Below are 25,680 nucleotides of genomic sequence, written 5' to 3' on the forward strand. Positions count from 1 at the left end.
TTTTGAAGTTTTTGTAAGATTTTGGATAGTAATCCTTCCAATGAATTTGGTAACACTTGAGTTATTACTAGTGGGACACCATGATCTTTACTTTGGAATTGTTACATCCACGTCTGTCCCAAACTCCATTTCCCAGAATCCTCCTGTTCCGCGCACTTGTCTTCACTCCCTCATCAGTCTTCCCACCATTCTCCCCGGATTCCCTGCACCTGTTGTTCTTCGTCAGCACTCCCTTTAAGTTGGACACTTTCCCTGCACTCCTTGTCTGTTCTATTGTTTGCTAAACTGTGTATGTTGTTCCTGTGTTCTTGTTATTGTGAATAAACCCTGTTGCATTGTGGATCTCCGTACTCGCCTCATAACTTCAGCATACACATGTAACAGGAATACTGATCCAAATAATTAGTAGTTACTTTAGAAGGATGTGGTAAGACTTAAAGTCATTGAGACTTAAAAGATTTTATGACTACCTTATAAAAATCTCAAATGTTTACAATGAGTTCAGTTAATATTAAGGAGTTATCATGCTTTTCACTTTAAATTCACTTTCACTTCTAATTCATTTTGAATGATTTAGTAGTACTTGAGTCATTAATATTGTGTTACCATGATCTTCACATTATTTACATCAATTATGGACTTGTGTATATAGTAGTTTTAAGTAGTTTTCCAGAATGTATGAAGAAAAAAAAAAAAGTTATTGATTAGCTAATAATGAACTACCACATTCAGCTGAGCACTATTACTTACTAATTTGAGTTTCTTGTTAGATAATAATAGTTACTTGAAGGTTAATAGTGCATTACTCATTTGTTCCTTTGTAGTTATTAATTAATGATGGAACAGTATTCTAGAGTTACCAAGATATATGCATTTGCACATGAATTTGAGTTTGAAATATATAAAGATGACAACTCCATGCTGCCCTCTGTAGGTCAGGTGACTATCATAAAGCAGTCATAGTGCCGTGCGCAATGTGTGATGGCAGGCAGAAAAATGTTGCATACGCCAAGCTTCAGTCATCCACTGATATTAGCGGATTACCATGTTTCATTTGTGGGTGATATTTTGGTTGTTGAGCATAGATAATTCATTTCCAACTTGCAGAGTTTACAAAATATTTTTTTCTTAAACATTCATGTCTATGTTTTGTGTGCACAATTTCTGTTCTGTTCACAATTTCTGTTTAACCATATCTGTGTGCACATTCAAATTCAAAGCTTCAATGTATGGCAGAAACTGGAAACGTGTATTCAAAAATGGTTAAAAAGAAAACATTCTCTATAACATCACACACAGAACCACAAATGGGTACTGACTAAATGCCACAACATACAAAAAAAAAAAAAAGCACCAACGTTACTCTGATCATGTTAAAATGTGGCACCTCCTCAAATGAGGTCAACCTGTGTCATTTCCCAACAGATTATAATATCTCTACAAAAACCTCAAAGCCTTCCCTTAGCTGAAATATCAGTGCTGGCACATTTGACATAAGACAGTTTATATTCAATGGGTGAATGGAGTCACTGGTTGCAATGCTGCAAATGGTAATAACTATCATGACTTTCTCTAAAGCTAATGAAACTGTCTGTACTCTGCAAGGAGAGCCTGTACACCCTGAGCTATGGAAAGACGGGGACATCATAGTTGGAGGGGTTTTCTCTTTCCATAGCAGCTGGGAGGTCAGGCAACTGACATATTCTGTCATGCCACCTCCACTAAAATGCATCAGGTAAGTAAATCGGTATGCTATAAGATGTTATGTGATGTTATATGATTAATTCATAGTTGTTGTTTTTTTTTTATAGATTTTTTGCTTCTTCTTCTTATTTATTTATTTATTTTTTAACAAGTCTTAATTTCAGAGACTTCCAGTACGCACAGTCCATGCTCTTCGCAATAGAGGAAATTAATAACAGTTCCACTTTGCTACCTGGGGTCTTGTTAGGCTACAAGATCTACGACACGTGTGGCTCAGTGGCAGTTGGGGTTCGAGCAGCTATGGCTCTTGCCAATGGGCATGAGAAAACATCTGTTGAAGGGCCCTGCACAAAGCATGCTGAAGTGCAAGCCATTATAGGAGACACAACTTCTTCAGCATGCATGGCAATATCAAAGGGTATTGGACCATTCAAGCTTCCACTGGTATGTTCCACTGGTATTGAAATATAGTGTTTTAAAATGTTATAAGATCTGTATTTTATAATAGATGGTGATGAATGCAATGAATGTAACTACACCGGATGTGTTATGACTAAATGTATTGTTTCTTTTAGATCAGTCACTATGCCACCTGTGAGTGTCTCAGTGACAAAGTCAAATATCCATCATTTCTTCGAACTATTGCAAGTGACCACTACCAGAGCAGGGCACTAGCAGAACTGGTTAGACATTTTGGATGGACCTGGGTGGGAGCCATAAGAACAGATGATGATTATGGTAACAGTGGGATGGCGACTTTCACAAAGGTGGCTGAACAGATGGGTATCTGTTTGGAATATTCTATCCCTTTTTTCAGAACCTACCCTGAAGATAAAGTAATGAGGATAATTGAACAGATTAAAAGCTCTACTTCTCGAGTAATTGTGGGATTTCTTGCTCACTGGGACTTGGAGGTTCTGCTGCATAAATTTGTTGAATACAATATTACTGGTTACCAGTGGGTAGGCACTGAAGCCTGGATCTCTGATTCAGTCATTGCTAGTATGGATAAGCACCACATTCTACAAGGAGCAATTGGTCTGGCTATACCCAAAACAAAAGTGACAGGTCTGAAAGAATTCATTCTAGATATAAAGCCACTGAAGTCTTCAGGAGGTGCTATTTTTACAGAGTTCTGGGAATCCCTGTTTCAGTGTAAATACTCCACTAAGAATGATTCAGTGTCCACTACTGCATGTACAGGCAAGGAGGAACTGTCACAAGTGCAAAACATGTTCACAGACATGTCACTCATGCCCATCTTTAGCAATGTGTACAAAGGAGTATATGCTGTTGCTCATACACTTCATGACCTTCTGGGCTGCAAGGAAAAATGTGCCTCAAAGAAACAGCCTGATCCTTTAACAGTGGGTTATCTATTTTAATACTACTACAATATAAAGTAAAATATTATCTAAGGTTGTACACGTGGACACAGCATATTCAACATTTCATAATATGCACTATATGTACAGTATATATATTATTGTGAAAAATATGTATTGTTTGTGGTGTCAAACACTTTAGTCAATGGCTTTAAATATTGAATATTTTGTCCATTTTTTTCCCCAGTTTCTGAAGCACCTGAGAAAGGTGCATTTCAACACTAAAGATGGTGAAGAGGTTTACTTTGATGAAAATGGTGACCCAGTGGCAAAATATGAGATAATTAATTGGCAACCAAGTAGAAAACAACATTATGAATTTGTTACTGTTGGACTTTATGATGCTTCTTTTCTGGGGATGGATCGTTTAGCTGTCAATATGGCAACAATTTTATGGGCAAATAATTCCACAAAGGTGAGGGGAAAAAAGGGGGAAAAATGGTCTGAATTTTAATTTCCATAAGTAAATGGCAATGGCAAAAAAACAACAAAAAATAACATCCTCTGTCACAGGTACCAGGGTCTGTGTGCAGTGAGAGTTGTCCCCCTGGCACTAGGAAGGCTGTGAAGAAAGGAAAACCTATATGTTGTTATGACTGCATACCATGCACAGATGGAGAGATCAGTAACACTACAGGTAAAATTAAACAAATATTTCCATAAAGAAAGAAAACTAGACACATAAATCATTGCTTTTCCTGTGATTAATAATTACATCCTATAACAGATTCTGTAACATGTCTGCGGTGCCATCAAGACTTCTGGTCAAATCTGCAAAATGATGGATGTGTTAAGAAGGAAACAGAATTTTTGTCTTATGAGGAAATCATGGGAATTTTACTTACAACTATTTCAGTTGTTGGCACATTTATAACAATGATAATTGCAGTCATATTTTTCAGATATAAAAATACCCCAATAGTGAAAGCCAACAACTCAGAATTGAGCTTCTTGCTACTGTTTTCATTGATGTTGTGTTTTCTATGTTCACTTACTTTCATCGGTCGGCCCACTGAGTGGTCCTGTATGTTGCGTCACACAGCATTTGGGATCACTTTTGTCCTCTGTATCTCCTGTGTTCTGGGGAAAACAATAGTGGTATTAATGGCCTTTAGGGCTACACTTCCAGGAAGTAATGTCATGAAATGGTTTGGGCCTCCTCAACAGAGACTCAGTGTTTTTGCCTTTACTCTTATACAAGTGCTTATTTGTGTGCTTTGGTTAACAATATCACCCCCATTTCCTTTTAAAAATCTTAAATACTTCAAAGAAAAGATAATTCTAGAGTGTAATGTGGGATCAATTGTAGGTTTCTGGGCAGTGCTGGGTTATATTGGACTGCTTGCTATTCTTTGTTTCTTTTTGGCTTTTCTGGCTCGAAAACTCCCTGATAACTTTAATGAAGCTAAATTCATTACATTTAGTATGCTCATATTCTGTGCTGTTTGGATTGCATTTATACCAGCTTATGTTAGTTCTCCTGGAAAATTTACTGTAGCAGTGGAGATATTTGCCATTTTAGCCTCCACATATGGAATGTTATTTTGCATATTCATTCCTAAATGCTATATCATTTTATTTAAACCAGACAAGAACTCTAAAAAACATTTGATGAGTAAAGTACCCCAGAGAGCTCTGTGAGATTTGAAATCTGTATATTTAAAGAAAACATATTTGAGAATGTGGATGAAATATCAATAATAGACTGTTATTTTTACCAAACTATTCTAAGATATGGTGATTATCATCATGATGGCATGTTTCTTACTGAACAGCTTTATAGTTTATGTTGGTACATAATAAAAGTAATAACATCTCTGTTTTTGATAACTGTTTTATCCAATACCTTTATAAACACATCAACTGGAATTCAGCCATTTTTTTGAAGGTCCTAGGGCTAGATTTACTAAATGGGCCAAATTAGCGCGAGAGCTCAATTCCACAAATGCGCCGATGTGAGTGGCAAGTTTTGCATGCAATATACTGCTGATGTGCAAATTAAAGAACACAGACGCAGTCAAATAATTTACATAATGACCAAAGCAATCGACCAAGGGCAGTGCAAATTAGGGTAACACTTTATAATAATGTTCAGTTATAAGTCATTAATAAATTATTAGTTAATGATGAATTAATCATTTACAAAACATGACTATACATTATAAATAAATATGACATAAATTATTATTAAGTGATATACTAACATTTTATGAAAGTTTTATTAATTCAGTTATAAGTCATTTATAAATTATTAGTTAATGATGAACTAATCATTTACAAAACATGACTATACATTCATAAATGATTAAGTGATATACTAACATTTTATGAAAGTTTTATTAATTGTTTTATAAAACATGACTATAAATTCATAAATGATTAATAAGTGATATGTTAACATTTTATGAATATTTTATTAATTCAGTTTAAGTAATTTATAAATTATTAGTTAATGATGAATGAATCATTTACAAAACATGACTATACATTCATAAAAGATTAATAAGTGGTATGCTAATGATTTACAAATGTGTAAATCATGAAAACATATCATTAGTAGATGGTTTATAAATTGATAATTGAGTTTATAAATTGACAATTGATAAATAAGTAATGATAATTGAAATAATGATTGAGATAATGAACAATTTTGACAAATACTTCAGTGATTTATAAGTGATAAATAATGTATCACCTAATAACTTATAAACCACCTACTAATGATCTATTTATTTCATGATTTACACATTTTTAAAGATAATTTACAACACATTTGTAAATCGTTAGCATACCACTTATTAATCATTTTTGAATGTATAGCCATGTTTTGTAAATTATTTGTTCATCATTAACTAATAACTTACAAGTGACTTATAAATTAATTAATAAAACATTAATAAAAATGTTAACCATAACTTATTAATCATTTATGAATGTATATTCATGTTTTGTAAATTATTAGTTCATCATTAACTAATAATTTATAAATTACTTATAACTGAAAGTTATTATTGTAACGAAGCGGGACTCAGGCAGGGATCCATTTGCAAAGCTTTATTAAAAGTGAGCGTGGTCGTACAGGCAGGGTCAGACAGGAGCAAACAGGAACAGCAAGGGACAGGCAGAATCGTGATCAGGATACAGGTAATGGTCAGGACAGGCAGATATCACTCACAGGTCAGGGTACAATATACAGTCCAAAGGCAGGTGACAGAGAATTGTAAATGGTAAACAGACAGGATCGGAGACAGGCAGACAAGCTAACGACGCTCAGAAATGTACACTAGGTGAAACAAGACTTCGCAATGAGGTGATGTGTGTCTGAATCTTAAATAGTCCAGATAATGAGCTTAGCTGTATGTGGCAATGGGTGATTGGTGGGGAGTGTGTGCATGTGACTGGCAGGGAGGATTATGGGAATTGGAAGTGACGGTAATCGTGACAATTATAAAGTGTTACCGACTTTTGTCTACTGGTCATTCAATATTTAATATGTTTAAAACACTCTGTCAACTTCATTTAGATCATTTAGAGATTTTATCTGGTTGTGATAAAATATATAACTGAATATCATCAGCATAGCAGTGGAAACTAATTCCATGTTTTCTAATATATTACCAAGTGGCAGCATGTATATTTAAAATAACAGGGGGTCTAACACATATCCTTGTGGCACTCCATAATAATTTACTGATGTATTTATTTATTTATTTATTTATTTTTACCATTTAAATAGACAAAATGGTAAAGGTCGAATAGGTATGATCTAAACCGCCTTAATGCTTGTCAAGTCAAGTCAAGTCACCTTTATTTATATAGCGCTTTTTACAATGTAGATTGTGTCAAAGCAGCTTTACATTGATAACTGGTACATTATTTTGGCTGCACAGCAGCTCTTAAAGAATAGTGTCAATGCAGGCAGATCAAAGCACTGTTGAATACCAAATGTCAAGTGTCCCCAACTAAGCAAGCCAAAGGCGACAGCGGCAAGGAACCCAAACTCCAACAGGTGACATCAGGTGGCAAACAAGTGGCAAATAGGTGTTAAAATGGAGAAAAAAAACTTAGGAGAAACCAGGCTTAATCGGGGGGCCAGTTCTCCTCTGGCGAACAGTGCTTTGTTACGACTCAGGTTGCTATCATAAGTCCGATAGGATCGCAACATTCAAAGAATTTATTTCAGTTCCATCCAGTTGAGGATCGTCTTCATCATGCCGGTATGGACGGTTGTTGAGGAGCTGCGCTACTGATTGTCGTGTTGATGAGGCCTTCACAGTGGATGATCTAGTTGACAATTGATAATGTGTTATGTGTATGCCAGGTTAAAGAGATGAGTTTTTAGTCTAGATTTAAACTGACAGAATGTGTCTGCTTCCTGAACAATGCTAGGAAGATTATTACAGAGTTTAGGTGCCAAATAGGAGAAGGATCTACCGTCTGCGGTTGATTTTGATATTCTAGGTATTATCAGCTGTCCTAAATTCTGAGATCGCAATAGACGTGAAGGACTATAATGCTTTAAGAGCTCGCTCAAGTACTGGGGAGCTAAACCATTTAGTGCTTTGTAAGTAATTAGCAAGATTTTAAAATCTATACGATGTTTAACAGGAAGCCAATGTTAACTAACTGTTCTGCATTTTTCATTGAGAGCATATGTCGTAGTTTAGATAGATTTTTAAGATGGAAGAATGTGGTTTTACAGATGCTAGAAACATGGCCTTCAAATCAAAGATTGGTATCGAAGAGCACACCCAGGTTCCTAACTGATGACGAAGACTTAACAGAGCAGCCATCAAGTGTTAGTGTCACGGTTCATGGGTTCACTGACTCGCCCTCGTGTGGTTGTTTGAGGATGTGCGTGAGTATTTGTGTGGGCGTTACCTTGTTTATGACTGATTGTGATCTGTGTCAGCTGTGTCTTGTTTCAGTGTTCTATTTAATGTGTGTGCCAACGTGTCGTGTTTGTCAGATCGTTGCAGGCTGTCCTGGTGTGTGTTCGCTCCCTTCCTTTGATTTTGGATTCTCTGGACACACTGTTCGTGTGTTGCCCTGTTTTCTGGGCTGGATTATTCCTCAGTTTCTGGTACCCATTGCAGCCCTGCGTCACCCAGCCCACCACCTTCGGTTTCACGCCTGCCTACGTTCTCTTGTTTATTGTTCTCTGAACATCTGTCAATAAACCCATATTTACTCGCATTTGGATCTTCTGTACTTCTTTGTCGCTGACACTGACAGTTAGACAGTATTCTAGGTTATTATGTGAAGAAGTTTTTGGTCCAAAAATTAGAATATTTTTCTATTTTTCTGAATTTAGTAGTAGGAAATTACTGGTCATCCAATTTTTTATATCAGCTATGCATTCCGTTAATTTTGTGAACTGGTAAGTTTCGTCAGGGCGTGAAGAAATATAGAGCTGTGTATCATCAGCGTAACAGTGAAAACTAACACCTAATGATATCTCCTAAGGGTAGCATGTACAGAGTGAAAAGCAACGGTCCTAGTACTGAGCCTTGCGGTACTCCATATTGAACTTGTGATCGATATGACATTTCTTCGTTTACTACTACAAACTGATAATGGTTAGATAAGCATGATTTGAACCATGACAATGCAATTCCACTAATGCCAACATAATTTTCGAGTCTATTTATATATATTGTGTATAATATTGTGATCAATAGTGCCAAATGCAGCACTAAGATCTAGTAACACTAAATGATGTTTTATTAAACAAGGTTCGGGAGGAACAGGTGCAGATAATTAACCTAACTAGCTCAGGTGGAGAGCATTCAGTTAATCAATGCAATCAGGACAAGAGGTATAAATACAGCAGACTTACCTCTGTTCATCTGACAGTTCATCAGCATTTTGGTTTGACCGTCTTGCTACAATGTCTCAGCTCCAGCTTTTCCCATCCGTCGACGAGTCCGACTTCTCTCCGGATCCCGCGCCGCCAACTGCCGGCCCCAGGACCACTCCTCCTCTACCCAACATCACACCTGAACACCAGGCTTCTTCGCGTGGCCGCCGGTCAGCACAATCAGCCTCCCGCTCACCTAGACGCCGACGTCTACCCTCGCCTCCACCGGAGAGAATCCCAGTTCTCTCTCCGGCGTTCTCCTATCATTCGGCCGTGCCAACGATTCCACCTATTGGGAAGTGGACAGTTTTGAGTTTGAGGCAAGCGCTGATTAATTCTGATGTGCAACCGTCACGCAGAATGAACAAGGCAGATTTATACAAGCTGTATGTCACCTTGCAATCAGCCAACCTCTCACCTAAGTCCACTCCAGCCTCCAAGGCATCCAACAGGCAAACTAAATCCCGTGATGCCCAGAAATCGCCTCATCCAACTCCACCATCTCCCTCCCGCACAAGGTCCGGCGCTCTGCGTGTGTCGGGCCATGGTGCCGGGCCTTCAGCGAGCCTGGGCCGCGTCCCAGATTCCGCAGCATCAAGGCATTGTGCACCTCCCTCTTCGGAGCAGCATTTCACCGCGGCTCTTCCCGCCAACGTACACGCAGCCGGGCCCGCCGGCCCTCTTTCAGCCTCGCAGTTTTGTCCTCCTACTGTTTCTAACCCCTTTCCTTTGCAGTGGCCTTTAGCTCCCGTAGTTGATGCCAGCGTGAGATTGCCTCCGTTAACGGCTCAAGCATCTCATCACCTTCCTGCGATTGCCGCAAACCCCCCCCTTTTTCAGTGGCCTGCAGCTCCAGCAGCACAAGCAAGCGTGAGGCTGCCTCCGCTTGCATCGCAGGCCTACACATCTCAGTCTTTCCCTCAATTTCCCTCTTTTTCTTCTCTCCAATTTCCTCCTCAAGCCCCACAGGCCGACTCAAGCGTGAGGCTGCCTCCGCCAACAGTCGCAGCCCCGGCTTCTCTCCCCTACAATCTTCTTCTACATTCTAAATCACAATATTCTCTGTTCACAGCAACTCCGATGCCCGTCCCATCAAACGCAGTCGCCGCGGAACCACCTCCAGTGGCCCACAACATCCGAGCACAGATCTTGGCAGGTGCGGACATAGATCTGGCTAACCTTCTTTCTCAGCTTCCAGTAGGTGACTCTAACCGCCAGATAGACTGCGGGGATTTTTCTGTCACGTTAAAAAACCAAAACATTCATACATCACGTTTACTTTCTTTCTCTGAATTTGCTATTGCTTTCAGCCGTTTCACAGAAATTATTTGTTCAGCATTCCCCCATAGGCGACGCGAACTGAATGACTACCTATCGCTCATGGCTGAGCTCGCGTTGTCCTATGGGGGAGGTCATTTCTACACCTACCACAAGCTCTTCTCTGCTAAATGCGCGGTCAGGGTCGCCCAGTGGAACCAGTGCCCTTACTGGGGTGCACTCGACCCTGACCTGCACAGCAGAGTTTTCCTCGGCTGCAGGAATGTTTCATGCGCTGTATGCAGGTCAGTAGCTCATTCTACCGTCGCATGCCCACAGATTAACCCTTCCATTCCACATTGCCCAGACACAGCCTCCGTCAAATCCACCAGCTATGTTCCAAGACCAGCAACCATAAACCCATACAACTCTGACTTCAGACGCAGAACATCATCTTCAGATAACAGACAGCCCTGCAATAACTTTAATATTGGCATATGCACCAGACAAAGATGTCGGTATTTGCACATCTGCAATTTTTGTGGCGGTGCTCATGCCCGTCCTGTATGTCCCGTGTCTAAAGCGGATAATAAAAAACCAAAAAATTACTTATCGACTCCTGTGAATATTTCTCGCCTATCTTTTGAACTTGCGAACCACCCGGACGCCGAATTCACTGATTATCTGCTATCTGGTCTCAAACATGGTTTTAATCCTGGCGTGGAAAGCACGCTTTCCCAAAACATCATCTGTAATAATCTCCAATCTGCTCTCGCTGAGCCTGACACCGTAAACAACCTGATTAGAAAAGAAGTCGAGTCAGGTTTCATGATCGGCCCTTTTGACAACCCTCCATTCAACATTTTTCGCATCAGCCCTATTGGAGTGGCTACGAGAAAATTTTCAGGTAAGAAACGCCTCATAATCGATCTCTCAGCTCCACATAATTCCCTGTTCCCAAGCATAAATAGCTTGATTCCACTCGACGAGTTCTCTCTCAAATACCATGATATAGATCATGCAATCGAAATGATAAAAATCGTAGGTCGGGGTGCTTGGCTCGCAAAAATCGACATCACGTCTGCTTTTAAAGTGATGCCCATTCATCCTGATTCATGGCACTTATTCGGGGTGCGCTGGCACGAGAAATTCTATTTCGCTGTTCGCTTAACGTTTGGATGCAAAAGCAGCCCCAAAATTTTCGACATGTTATCAGAAGCGGTCTGCTGGATTCTGTCGAACAATTACGCAATTCCTCACCTCATTCACCTGCTAGACGATTTTTTAATCATTTCGCCCCCCAACCCCATTCCAGCGGCCCATATCCTTACGGTTCAAAACGTTTTTTCTGAGCTCGGAATTCCCATCGCCCAGGAAAAAACAATGGGTCCCGCCACATCCATCGAATTCCTTGGAATTAATTTGGATTCAGTCAAATACCAAGCTTCCCTGCCCAAGGAAAAAATCGATAGGATAATCCTCGTCTCTTCTACCCTTCTAGACAGTTCAAATTGTTCAAAACGCGAACTCCTGTCCCTGCTCGGCCACTTAAACTTCGCCATGCGCATCATCCCACAAGGCCGCCCGTTCATCGCGCATCTCCTCTCACTCGCCTCCTCGGCTCACGCGCTAGAGGACTTAATTTCCTTAACACAGGCGTGCCGCGATGAAATCAGGTTATGGATAACATTTCTTAAACAGTGGAATGGCCTATCTTTTTTCTATAATAATCTCGTCTCTTCCCCTGTGGATATCCAGCTGTTCACAGATGCAGCCCCCTCAATAGGCTTTGGAGGTTTTTACCAAGGACGCTGGTTCGCGTCACCATGGCCCCCTCAATTTCAGGACATACCACAGTCCTCAGCGCTATTTGAGCTCTATCCTCTCGTAGTAGCAGCCTTCCTGTGGGGGAAAGAATGGACGGCTAACAGTATTTTAGTGCATTGTGACAACGAAGCAACAGTCCAGTGCATTAATAAAGGCCGTTCCAATTCACTCGCTTTGATGCCTTTTTTAAGACGTCTAATCTGGATCTCAGCATGTGACCAATTTATCATAATCGCTAAACATGTGCCCGGGTCAGAAAACAAAATTGCTGACTCTCTGTCTCGCTTTCTGTTTCAGAAATTCAGGATGCTGGCTCCAGAGGCAGACCAATTTCCAACTCCAGTACCTCACTTTTCAGAACTCATATTCCCGTAACCCACCCGTTAAAACCCCTCCTTGACGCGTCGCTCGACACAATCCTCCAAGCAGTCTCCCCGAGGACACTGCAATCCTATGTGACAGCTTGGAGATGTTTTAAAGCATTCCATTTGTCATATAACACGCCGTTTCCCGATTTCTCTCTCCTCTCAATCACCTCTTTCATCTCATATCTCAACATTGTCAAAGGGTTCCAAGTCGGGTCTATCAAAGGCTACTTGAGCGGCATCCAATTTTTTCACAAATTGATGTTTGGCACTCCCTCCACTGAGATTAATAATTCACAAACCTCTCTCCTAATCAAAGGGATTCAACGTTCCCAGCCCACCCGTCCCGACCCCAGACAACCCATAACACTAGACATTCTCACAAAATGCATCAATACCCTCCGCTCAGGCTACCAGCCTCTCAATACCGCCCGCACACTTGACGCTATGTTTATTCTGGCCTTCTTTGGTTTTCTAAGATGCTCGGAACTCACAATCACTTCCAAATTCGATCCAAAAATCCACCCCACCATTGCAGACTTGTCTGTTCTCGATAACGATACAATCTCATATTTAATTAAACAAAGCAAGACAGATCAAGCTAAAAAAGGACACTTCATCTATATTTTCAACATTTCCTCACCAATCCAACCATTCCAGTCCATTTTCGCGTACCTCCAACTAAGAAGCTCTCAGGCTAAATCCCCCTACGAACCCCTTTTCATAGACGACTCCAACAAACCTGTCTCTCGCTTTTGGTTCCAAAAGCACCTCAAATCCGTTCTTCAACAGTCAGGCATCCCAGCAAAAAACTACTCCAGCCACTCTTTCCGCATTGGGGCAGCAACCTCGGCAGCCCAAAAAGGCCTCTCCCAGCAGCAGATCCAAGCTCTTGGAAGATGGTCATCGGACGCCTTGCCAAAGTTACATCAGAAGCAACCAGTTCCACATCAAAAAAGCCCATCAAACCCTCATTGGTTAAAAAAAAATAAAAAAAACCTTTCTCCATCCAGCAAGTATTGATCTCCCAGCGGATGCAACGTTAACCCTCCCAGGTGAAAATATGCTTTTCTTTCTCCATCCAGCGAGTATTGATCTCCCAGCGGATGCAACGTTAACCCTCCCAGGTGAAAATATGCTTTTCTTTCTCCATCCAGCGAGTATTGATCTCCCAGCGGATGCAACGTTAACCCTCCCAGGTGAAAATATGCTTTTCTTTCTCCATCCAGCGAGTATTGATCTCCCAGCGGATGCAACGTTAACCCTCCCAGGTGAAAATATGCTTTTCTTTCTCCATCCAGCGAGTATTGATCTCCCAGCGGATGCAACGTTAACCCTCCCAGGTGAAAATATGCTTTTCTTTCTCCATCCAGCGAGTATTGATCTCCCAGCGGATGTAACGCTAACCCTCCCAGGTGAAAATATGCTTTTCTTTATCCATCCAGCGAGTATTGATCTCCCAGCGGATGAACGTTAACCCTCCCAGTTGAGTATTGCCGTGCATTCTAAACTATTTCATCCGCAGGCGGCCAACAGGGCCTGTTCACCCGATTCCACAAGCCGCTCCCGTTGGAGGCTCTATAGGCCATTTAGGCCGGTTGTTGAACCTCACCACTCCTCCCTCCGTCCATCAGTTAACAACGTCCATCAAGGCCCGGCGCTGCAAGCTGCCCCCATCAGAGACAACATGGGCCCTCTTGGTTCAACAACCAGGCTTCTCGAAACGCCAGCTCGCCAATCTCAAGGCTTTGGGGGGGCTATTTGGTCTAGCGGCTGTCCTTTGCTCTTTTGCATCTGGGGGAGTACTCTGGGTTCGGGCCAAAATTTCCGAGCTCGGAGCCCTCCCCCCGGACAGCACGCCAAATATGCATAACCCTTACTGTACTTAATTATATGTAAATGTGAACTCGTGAATAGAGAGATACAACCACGATCTGATGATAAGAGCAAATCATTAGTAACTCTAATGAGAGCAGTCTCAGTACTATGGTACGGTCTAAATCCTAAATGGAAATCCTCTCAGATACTATTTCTTTCTAAAAAAGGAACATAGTTGTGATGATACTGCCTTTTCAAGTATTTTTGACAGAAAAGTGAGATTTGAGATCGGCCTATAATTGACTAATTCTCTAGGATCAAGTTGTGGTTTTTTAATAAGAGGTTTAATAATAGCCAGCTTAAAAGTTTTTGGTACGTATCCTAGCGATAAAGATGAATTGACGATATTAAGAAGAGGATCTATGACCTCTGGAAGCATCTCTTTCAATAGCTTATTCGGTATAGGGTCTAACATACATGTTGTTGATTTTGATGATTTAACAAGTTTAGACAATTCTTCCTCTCCTAAAGCAGTAAATGAATTGAATTTTTCCTCAGGGACACTACAATGCACTGTCTGACGCGATACTGTAGTAGACGGTTGCATGGTTATCATTTTTTCTCTAATATTATCAATCTTGCAAGTAAAGAAGTTCATAAAGTCATTACTGCTGTGCTGTTTGGAAACATCAGAAACTGAAGCTTTATTTCTAGTTAATTTAGCCACTGTATCAAATAAATACCTAGGGTTGTGTTTATTTTCTTCTAAAAGTTTTGAAAAATAGGTTGATCTAGCAGTTTTTAAGGCCTTTCTGTACTCAATCATTCTCTCTCTCCATGAAATGCGAAATACTTCTAGTTTTGTTTGTTATACTTCTAGCTTGTCCCTGTATCAGTGTAATTCTGTAGTCGATCTAAGTGTATGTTATGATTTATGGTGTCAAAAGCAGCACTAAGATCAAGTAAAACTAGTATTGAAATATATCCTTTGTCAGAAGCTAGAAGTCATTTGTGATTTTAACGAGCACAGTTTCTGTGCTATTCCATAGATGCCATTTTTTTGCAGGAAGGAGCACAATTGAGAGGACACAACTTTTTCTAGCATTTTGGATATAAATAGAAGATATGAAATGCGTCTGCTAATTCATTTGTACCTCGTTGTGGTTTCTTAATGAGAGGCTTAATAACTGCCAGCTTAAATGGTTTTGGAATATACCTAGAAATATACCTAGACATAGAGACGAGTTAATAATATTGAGAAGAGGCTCTTCTGCTACAGGTAACATCTCTTTCAGTAATTTAGTAGAAATTGGGTCTAAAAAACTTGTTGATTTAGATGCATTGATAGGTTTATTTAGATCTTTGTGTCCTATATGTCACACAACAGAAGGATGGAACACAGTTATTTTCCAAACAACAGGTTTATTGAACAGATTTGTGAAGACAAGCGATGTGAGCAGGTAGTAACTGATACTTGGATAATTGTAATTGAAAAGTATCACACAGGCAAGTAATCAGGCAGTGGTTCTAGCATGAACAGCGAGACCAGACAATGGTGAACTGAAGAGTGTGTATGTATATGTGTGTCTGATGAGGTGATAATCAGTGGAAGGTGGGGATCAGAAGGGATGCTGGGAAATTTAGTTTTAATTTAGTATCATGTTTGTATCTGATTTTTAACACAGTGTTTGTGACAATGGTTAATAAATTTGTGAATATTTTAAATAAAAAAGTAAAAAAATAAAAGCAGATCATCAGTCATACAGTGCTATTGTGGCTGCAGTATGTCACATGGCAAGTAATGATGCATCACAATGGAAACTATAAAACGATATTAATTATGAATAATGGTTGCCTTGAAAAACTCACGCTGGGGGGTCTGCTAGAATATTTTAAACTTATGTGTGAAAGGGTTAAATATAACCTTGGATTGTTTTGGTTATTTTGCGATAATGCTTGGCCCTGGCTGCTTTTTATAACAGGTCTGTGGTATGTTATAGCAGATCATGCTGCCTTTCAATGCAATTCTAAAGACCTAAATGAGTTTCTTTCCATTTACACTCTAGATCAGGGATGGGCAACTTCAGTCCTGGAGGGCCACTGCCCAGCAGAGTTTAGCTCCAACCCTAATCAAACACACCTGAACCAGCTAATCAAGTTCTTTAGGATTAGTAGAAAGTTATAGGCAAGTGAGTTTTTATCAGGGATGGAGATAAACTCTGCAGGACACTGGCCCTCTAGGACCGTAGTTGCCCATCCCTGCTCTAGATTATGAGTTTCTCTATTTATATTGTAAGTAATACTGTTGTATCATGATGCAGTACTTTTCTCTGTAACCTTTTTTGATGGGTACAACAGTGTCTAATGTATTACAGAAGATAGTACTGCTAGTTCATTTGTTTTTATTGGAACACTGAGCAGTTGAGACAGATCAGGCAGGTTGGTTGTGAATCTGTCTTTAGTGGTTGAGATAATTGTTCAACCTGGTCGATAATGCAGAGCAATATGACAAATATCAGTGGTATGCAATATGCACATTATATAGTGAACAGAGATATCATCACTTTGCTGTATAAAGTCCATATCAGTAAGATTGGTTCCATGCGATATAATTAAATCTAGTTTATAATTAAGTGACATTTTTCTCGACCCTAAAGGAGTTTATTATGTGACCTCACTATTCAGGGAACAGTCTCTAAAGAATGAACTACGCACGCAGTACTATCAATTAATTTGGCAGAAGAGCAAAGACTGTGATTTGAGGTTTGACTTACTAGTCATACGGTGCATAGTGGCTTGGAGATGTTGTCAGAAAGAAGATCCACGCTGATTCTACTGGGGTGCTGGCCATCAGCATGGAAGACCCTAGGCCGCTCCCAGAAAAGATTCCAATTATTTACAAAGAACAGTTTCTGTTCCTTAAACCATGACATTATCCATTCATTTAGAGCAAATAATTTACTGAACCTTTCATGTCCTCTTCTGTACGTGGGAAGTGGTCCAGACACAATGATCCTCGTCGAGGGCAATGCGTCTCGATTAGGCTCTCAAAGTCTTTCTTCAGAACCTCCGTCTGCCGCAGCCTGATGTCGCTCACCCCACATGCAGCGCGACTGCTCCGATGCTCTCATTACCCTTCAGGATCATAGGTACCTGCGCCGTGACATTGAGAACACGAGCACCAAGAAAACAATCACTGTGCACCTTACCTTTAGCTGAGGTAGCATAGACATGCTTACTGAGTCACTGATGATAACAGCATAGTGCTCTGTCTCGCGAAGGACCAGATAACTGAAGCAGATGGCAGATGACTCTTGAAAACTGGCGGCAGCAGAAGGGGCCTTGCTCGCACCTTCTGCTGCTGAAGCACCCATGGTCCGTGGTGTGTAAGCGCCGGAGTGAAGGAGACCTGGGATGATCAAGTACTGGGTGCACAGGTAATGAGCAGTGTTGGGAGAGTCTACGACTCGATTATTAATGCAGTAATTATTATGTTTCTAGCATGTTATACATTTGGCAACAGTTCTTCTAATCCTAATTGATGGAGTGTGTAGCATTTAATTTCTTAAACAACCATGCAGAAACACACATCATGGCCATACTGCAGGATGACAATGTAAATATTCATCAGGCTCAAATTGTAAGTGTAGCTGAAAGTCTTTGGGATGTGCTGTTTCATTTGTAATAAAGCATGTAAATGCCAATCCCACAGGGGATTTTAAGATGCAATAAAATGCAGCACTGCCCCAGTTCTAACTCAGAGCTTCCTGCCTTACATACATACTGGCATGGCAAAGAGGACTTTGTCATTGCCGCTACTGCTGCTGCTGGTGCACAGCATCTGTTTAACAGATTCAGAACAAGTCTGCAGACTGCTTGGACAGCCTGACTTGCCTTTACTTTCTGCAGAAAGAGATATCAACATTGGAGCGATTTTCTCAATCCACAGAAGTGCTCTGCTAAAGATGCATCCTTTTACTTCAAAACCAGAGCAAACAACGTGTGTCAGGTATGTATGATGATATTAATGATAAAAAAAAAAAAAAAAAAATCATTATGACTCTTTGATGATGCTAGCAGTTTTACACATGACTGATGCTTTAATTCCACAGGTTGAACTTGCGTGAATTTAAATTTGCTCAGACATTTATTTTTGCCATTGAGGAGATCAATAACAGTACACAACTGCTGCCTGGTGTTTCTTTGGGCTATAAGATATATGATGGTTGTAACTCTATAGTTCAGACTATCCTTGCAGGCATGGCTTTGATGAATGGCTATGAAGAGACTTTGAGTGATACATCCTGCTCTAGCTCACCAACTGTTCAGGCCATTGTCGGAGAGTCAACATCCTCTCCCACTATAGCCTTGGCTTCTGTAGTTGGTCCATTCAGCTTACCTGTTGTAAGAATTCTAATTTATACTAATTAAGCATGACAACAAGTAACATATAAGTACTTTGATGAACTGCTGGAACATGCACCAAAAATATACATATCAATCTAAATTTAACCCAAGGGAAATAAGTGTAAATATAGAAAACAATGTTTTAAATGGAATAGATTGTGTCAGTATATTTATGAAATTTGCATTAATTGCATAGTGATGATATATAGTAAATTAACAACTGGGGGAAAAAAATATCTGAAAAAATATGTGTTTAATATACTCTGCTTCTTTTTCTTGCAGATCAGTCATTTTGCCACATGTGCATGCCTAAGTAACAGAAAAAGATATCCATCCTTCTTCAGAACAATACCCAGTGATTATTACCAAAGCAGTGCACTGGTTCAGCTTGTCAAGTATTTTGGTTGGACCTGGGTTGGAACGGTCAGGAGTCGCAGTGACTATGGTAATAATGGCATGGCAGCATTTGAGGAGGCTGCAAACAAAGAGGGGATTTGTATCGAGTACTCAGAGGCCATATTAAGGACTGATCCACAAGAGCAGTTTCTGAAAACAATGGAAGTGATAAAACAGGGCACAGCCAGGGTAGTGGTGGCTTTTGTCTCATTCGGAGATTTTATCCCCCTTGTGAAAGTGATTGCAGAACACAACATCACAGGGCTGCAATGGGTTGGCAGTGAGTCTTGGATAACATCTCGAAATCTTGCAGAAACAAAGGAATACAGTTTCCTTTCTGGAGCTGTGGGCTTTGCTGTAGTGAATGCCAAACTTGTGGGCCTGCGAGAGTTCCTAGTGAATGTGCATCCTGATCAAGAACCAAACAATGAGCTTTTAAAGGAATTTTGGGAAACAGCTTTTCAGTGCTCTTTCAGGACCAGCGGCAGTGGTAGCTGCACTGGCTCAGAGAAACTGGCAGAGCTGAAAAATGAATATACTGACATATCAGAGCTACGAATAGAACATAAGACATACACTGCAGTGTATGCTGTTGCACACACACTTCATAATATTTTAAAAGACTTCAAATTATCCATCAACAGCAGCAAAGAAGAGCTGCCCAAACCACAAAAGGTATGTAAGAGCTCAAAAAAAATAAGGGTAGAAAAATCAAACTGAAATAAATTGTGTTTCTGGACTTTCCTCTCAGGTGTTACAGTATATGAAAGATGTAAGGTTCACTATAAAAACAGGAGAAAATATCTTATTTGATGCAAGTGGTGACCCAGTGGCAAGATATGACCTGGTGAACTGGCAGCCTGTTGAGGATGGAATTATGCAGTTTAAGCATGTGGGTGTCTATGACAGCTCAATGCCTTCAGGGCAACGTCTTCAAATCAATCTGGAACACATACTATGGGCAGGGAACACTGGAAAGGTATATTGATCTTATAATTATTTCATGAAGACGAGCATTTAACAATTCATTATCATTTGGGAAACTTATGACAACAAAATTTTCTTATAGTTGCCTGTGTCCATGTGCAGTGAGAGCTGCTACCCTGGAACTAGGAAGGCTGTGCAAAAAGGACGACCTGTCTGCTGTTATGATTGCATTCCATGTGCAGAGGGAGAAATCAGTAATGGAACAGGTAAAATAGTACATGCTGAGAACATGCCCTCATTAAAGTATGATAAAATGTAATACTGTCCATTGGTCAAGTGATTTCATGATGCAGTTTTCCATTCAAATAATCTTTTCTTGAAATTCCTTCACAGATTCTAGTGACTGCTTTCCTTGTGATTTGGAGTACTGGTCGAATGAAAGCAAAGACCGATGTGTATTAAAAGTGGTTGAATTCCTTTCCTATACAGAAATCATGGGGATGTTGCTTTGTATTTTTTCCTTCATTGGGGTGTTATTAACGGCTTTTGTATCTTTTCTGTTTTATCTTCACAAAGAAACACCCATTGTCAGAGCCAACAATTCAGAGCTGAGCTTCCTGCTGCTCTTCTCACTATCACTGTGTTTCCTCTGTTCAGTTACTTTCATTGGTCGGCCCACTGAGTGGTCCTGTATGTTGCGTCACACAGCATTTGGGATCACTTTTGTCCTTTGCATCTCCTGTGTTCTGGGGAAAACAATAGTTGTGTTAATGGCTTTCAGAGCTACACTTCCAGGAAGTAATGTTATGAAATGGTTTGGACCTGCACAACAACGACTCAGTGTTTTTTCCTTAACGTTAATACAGGTGTTTATATGTGTACTTTGGTTAACAATATCCCCCCCTTTCCCATATATGAATTCGTCCTATTACAGAGAAAGGATTATCCTAGAATGTAACTTGGGTTCAGCTCTTGGTTTCTGGGCTGTTCTGAGTTATACTGGCCTGCTATCAATCTTGTGTTTTGTTTTAGCTTTTCTTGCTCGAAAGCTCCCTGACAACTTTAATGAAGCCAAGTTCATCACATTCAGTATGCTTATATTCTGTGCCGTCTGGCTCACATTTATCCCAGCTTATGTTAGTTCTCCTGGAAAATTTACAGTAGCTGTGGAGATATTTGCCATTTTAGTTTCAAGTTTTGGTTTACTATTTTGCATTTTTGCCCCAAAATGCTATATCATTTTGCTAAAACCAGAGAACAATACAAAGAAACAAATGATGGGCAAATCTTCATCTAAAGCTCTTTGAACCCAGAAATAAACAGGTAACAGTTTAAAGGTACATACCATAACATACCATACCTGGCTGTAGAAAATAAAACAGATTTTCACTACAGAATTTAACACACGGTAACCAACAGATAAGTAAACATATGTAATTAAACGGTTAAAAGTAATAACTGGAAAGGTTTAATATTACAGCCTGGACAGACAACCAAAATGGTTAATTTGCATGTGATATCTTAAGTAACAATAGCTACACAACAGCAACACTACTTTCAGGCCTGTCTGAACCATTAGTTCTGCTCTCCACAGGCTGTAGCAGGCTCTGCAGTGTAGGCTGGGTCAGCACTAGACACAGTGGACTCTCAGTGACCATCTCCATCACAACCATGTTCTGGACCTGCATTATGTGCTTCCTAATAAAAAAATGACATGGACTTTTTACCTGCCAGCACTACTTTCAGGGCTGTCTGAACCATTAGTTCTGCTCTCCACAGGCTGTGGCAGGCTCTGCAGTGTAGGCCGGGTCAGCACTAGGCAGAGTGGACTCTCAGTGACCATCTCCATCACAGCCATGTTCTGGACCTGCATTATGTACTTCCTAATAAAAAATGACATTGACTTTTTACAACTAACAACAAATGGAAATTACATTTTAATGGCCTGAATTCTTTCTTAACTTTCTGAATTTCTTGCAGTAATACAGTAACAACACAGCCATACATCTTGCTTTTAATGTTAAAGTTTACATGAATAGGTTAAGCATTAAGCCTCATGCATAGGCCATATTAAATGTAAATTAAATTATTTTGACTATTTAACTTCACCAACATTTTTTTTTTTTTTTTTAAATAAAACACTTCTGACTGAGTATAGATTTTTTTTACTTTTCTTTTCATTTTAGACAATAGGCGCTTTTCCACCATCGGGCCGAACAGATTCCAGTTATATTTCCCCTTGAGCTTAGTTCAGCACGACACGGTTACAAACTGTTCTCAGCCCAGAATACGGAACCGTGTGGGTAAAATATGTGTAGTATTGGTCACTCAGGATTGGTCACTTGTCTGTTGCCTGGCTACCAGTTTCTCTGTAGCTGGTCAAGCACGCTATTTGAGTGATGTAAACACAAGTTAATAACAAAATTAAGAGAGATCGCCTGAGCGAGTATTACCTGTCTGAAATAACATTCATTCTTATATATATATCCATTATAAAAGTCTGTTTGAACGTCCATTGAGGAAAGTGATCTTTGTATTTGTCCTTTTTACAGCCTTGTCCAAATACCCACACTTGCGGTCTTTGCACTTGACCACTTGTCTACTCAGGGATGGGCAGTATTTATGATACATGTATTTCAAATACGTATTTTAAATACAAAATAGTATTTTGTAATTTGTATTTGATAGGGTTGATGAAAATGGCTTTGTATTTTGTATCAAAATACTTTAGTGTTTTGTATTTTTGTAGTTTTAAAATACTGTAAAATACTTTGTAAGAAGTCTACATGATGACATCATAAAAATGCAACCTCTGATTGGTGCTTACTCAATAGTTTGCCCAGACTTGTTGAGTTCAGAACAGATGTTAAGTTTTGATGTTCGTTTTAGTAGCCTAGGCTAAATAGTTTACCAATTTACATAATGTTCTTGAAAACTATTATACCGAGCAGCAGCCCCCTATATTTATGATTAACAATCAATTGATTAATTAGCTATAAACTAGTTGCTATGAATACAGGAGCCATCAGTTGTCTTCTTATGAATGACTTGTTTGTCATTGAGTCAGTGTTGCTGATGCAAAGTAGGCCCTTCGTTACCAAACATCAAGTAACTAAATTAGGAGGTAACTTACAATTATAAGTCATTTGCAAACTGTTAAAAATTAAACTGTTCGTTACTTTAAAACTAACCTTCATCTGGGAGATCACAGGGATATGTGAATATTTTATCTGTTAAATCCACAATATGTATATTACGCCATTAGAGGTCACTTATTCGGTTGCTTATCCTCCGGGTTAAAATTGCATATTTCTCTAGATTTAAACATTCTTGGAAACATTTGGGATAATGTACGTACAAAAGTCAACAAAAATATAACATTGTTCTAGTTGTTTTTGGATATTTTAATCCAAAAATCCTACTGTACATATTGTGCCTTTAACTGGTTGCGTATGTCAGATTTATTGATTGACTGGGGCAGACAAAAGCTGCTGCTATCAAACATTGTTTACTTAATCAGCTGAGTCAGTGTAATGGTGAAGGGATCGATCAAATAGGCCAACTAATGGAAGGTTTGTGAAGAAATTTCATGCTCCCTTGTAAAAGTATTTTTTAGTATTTTTAAAATACAAAAATACAGTAGTTTATTTTGATACATGGTGTGGCTGCTGTATTTAGTTTATTTTGATACACTTAAAATTAAGGTATTTGGATTTTATTTTAAAATACATTTTGATGTATTTTTGCCCAACCCTGTGTCTACTTACATGATGTATATTCCTGTATTTGGCTCAAGTGTTCAAGTGGGCGTGAAGACTGCAAGTGTGTGTAAAACTTTTGATTGCCCAATGGGACACACTTAGTCGTGCAAAAAATGCAAGCGTTTAACGCTTTTCTTTTTTAAATTATTATTTTCAGTAATTTGCATTTTAAAATACACTTCTAAATGCCTGTTCAGTGGTCGCTATGTAACTAACAGAAGATACTATTTGTGGTGCTTCTTTAAGTGCTAAACAGCAGTTGCAAATATTGTACAAAATACACATAGCCTACTCATCTTTGCATCAATAAAATGCGCAACACTTTATATTTTACTACCAAATTATATGTAATATAATTAATTTTCCCTGACATCTTGTGATTTTGGGGCATGAGTTTTCCCGAACATAATGCATGATGGGATACACTTAGCCTCAAATATACCGCTCAGAAGCGGTATTCAAGATAGTGTGGGTTTAGTGTGCATTAAAGGATTAGTTCACCCAAAAATGAAAATTCTGTCATTTATTACTTACCCTCATGCCGTTCCACACCCGTAAGACCTTTGTTAATCTTCGGAACACAAATTAAGATATTTTAGTTGAAATCCGATGGCTCTGTGAGGCCTTCATATGACATTTCCTCTCTCAAGATCCATAAAGGTACTAAAAACATATTTAAATCAGTTCATGTGAGTATAGTGGTTCAACATTAATATTATAAAGCGACGAGAATATTTTTGGTGCGCCAAAAAAAACAAAATAACGACTTATTTAGTGATGGCCGATTTCAAAACACTGCTTCATGAAGCATCGGATCAAGTATATATATTTATTAATTAGGGCTGTCAAGTGGTTAAAATTTGAATCTAATTAATTACATGACATGGCGATTATTAATCTAATTAATCTCAATTTAATCACACGTAAATTTTGGCTGAGCTAGAACTTACCATCAAAAGATAATTTGAAGTCATTACTGTAAAGCATCAAATAGACATTACAAAAAGTAGCTTCAGAAAGAAATATTTAATTTGATTCAACATAGACATTTTTACACATGAACTTTTGGACCATGAGGTTGAGTAAAATGATGATTGAATTTTCAGTTTTAGGTGAACTATACATTTATTTATTTTAATTAATATGGAAACAGAATTTTTTATTTATTTATTTATTTATTTATTTATTTATTTATTTATTTTTTAAATAAAATTAGACTCTAAATAGACTCTAAAAAGAAAACTGCCAGTAGGTGGCAGTAAATGTTTTGATGATTAAGTAGTTCATTCATTAATTAAGTAATTCATTCATTCAAACGGCTGGATTTGTTCAGGAGTGAAATAAATAAACGGTTCTCTTCAGGCATCCTGAACTTGAAGCAGCGCTACACAGAATGATGACATGTTTGACATCAAAGTAGTAAAGTAGCCTACCGGGAGAGCAAATAGAGAGCAGGCAGCTCTGTATGCTTTTGAATCGCTCTCGATGTATTTTGATATCATACACCGATCAGTCTGTGTAGTGCCACTTCAAGTTCAACAAGTATTTTATGAATGGTCCGCTGAATCTTTGATTTCACTTGGTTCATTCAAAATTCAATGAAACACTGCTGTGTATTGTGCGGAGACAAACAGTTCTGCTTTGTCTTTACATTTTCATTGGCAAAATTTAACAAAATAGACAAAATTGCCCCCATATCTTCAATTTTATGGACTTCCTGACTGCATTCTATAGGCTTCATCGTGCAGTGAGTTGCCCTGCAACATATGAATCAACTGTATGAAATGTCCGATGAACTACATAGTTGTGGGGCGGGGCAAGTGCGTTAATTGTGTCAAAAATCTTCACACTTTATTTTTTTACTATAACTAATTAATCTAATTAACGCATTAAATCGACAGCCCTAATATATATATATATATATATATATATATATATATATATATATATATATATATATATATATATGAGGT

The 25,680-nt window shown here is 39.0% G+C and overlaps 1 protein-coding gene and 1 pseudogene across 1 annotated transcript; both read left to right on the plus strand.

Moving 5' to 3' along the window:
* Positions 1 to 1,454: 1,454 nt before the first annotated feature.
* Positions 1,455 to 4,627, plus strand: LOC125255820 (annotated as a pseudogene).
* Positions 4,628 to 17,697: 13,070 nt separating this feature from the next.
* Positions 17,698 to 22,552, plus strand: LOC125255811 (extracellular calcium-sensing receptor). The gene is made up of 6 exons (XM_048171312.1): positions 17,698 to 18,225; positions 18,329 to 18,620; positions 18,906 to 19,694; positions 19,771 to 19,998; positions 20,089 to 20,212; positions 20,340 to 22,552. The coding sequence occupies exons 1-6, from the start codon at positions 18,005 to 18,007 to the stop codon at positions 21,251 to 21,253; spliced, it is 2,568 nt and encodes an 855-aa protein (XP_048027269.1). The 5' UTR covers positions 17,698 to 18,004; the 3' UTR covers positions 21,254 to 22,552.
* Positions 22,553 to 25,680: the final 3,128 nt, after the last annotated feature.

Source organism: Megalobrama amblycephala, linkage group LG20 (assembly GCF_018812025.1).
Source record: "Megalobrama amblycephala isolate DHTTF-2021 linkage group LG20, ASM1881202v1, whole genome shotgun sequence".
In the NCBI taxonomy this organism is placed as follows: Eukaryota; Metazoa; Chordata; class Actinopteri; order Cypriniformes; family Xenocyprididae; genus Megalobrama; species Megalobrama amblycephala.

Coding starts and splice junctions, on each gene's coding strand:
- LOC125255811 (XM_048171312.1), top strand. CDS start 18,005: ATGGCAAAGAGGACTTTGTCATTGCCGCTACTGCTGCTGCTGGTGCAC. Junction 18,621..18,905: donor GTCCATTCAGCTTACCTGTT/GTAAGAATTCTA, acceptor TTTTTCTTGCAG/ATCAGTCATTTTGCCACATG. Junction 20,213..20,339: donor AGAAATCAGTAATGGAACAG/GTAAAATAGTAC, acceptor ATTCCTTCACAG/ATTCTAGTGACTGCTTTCCT.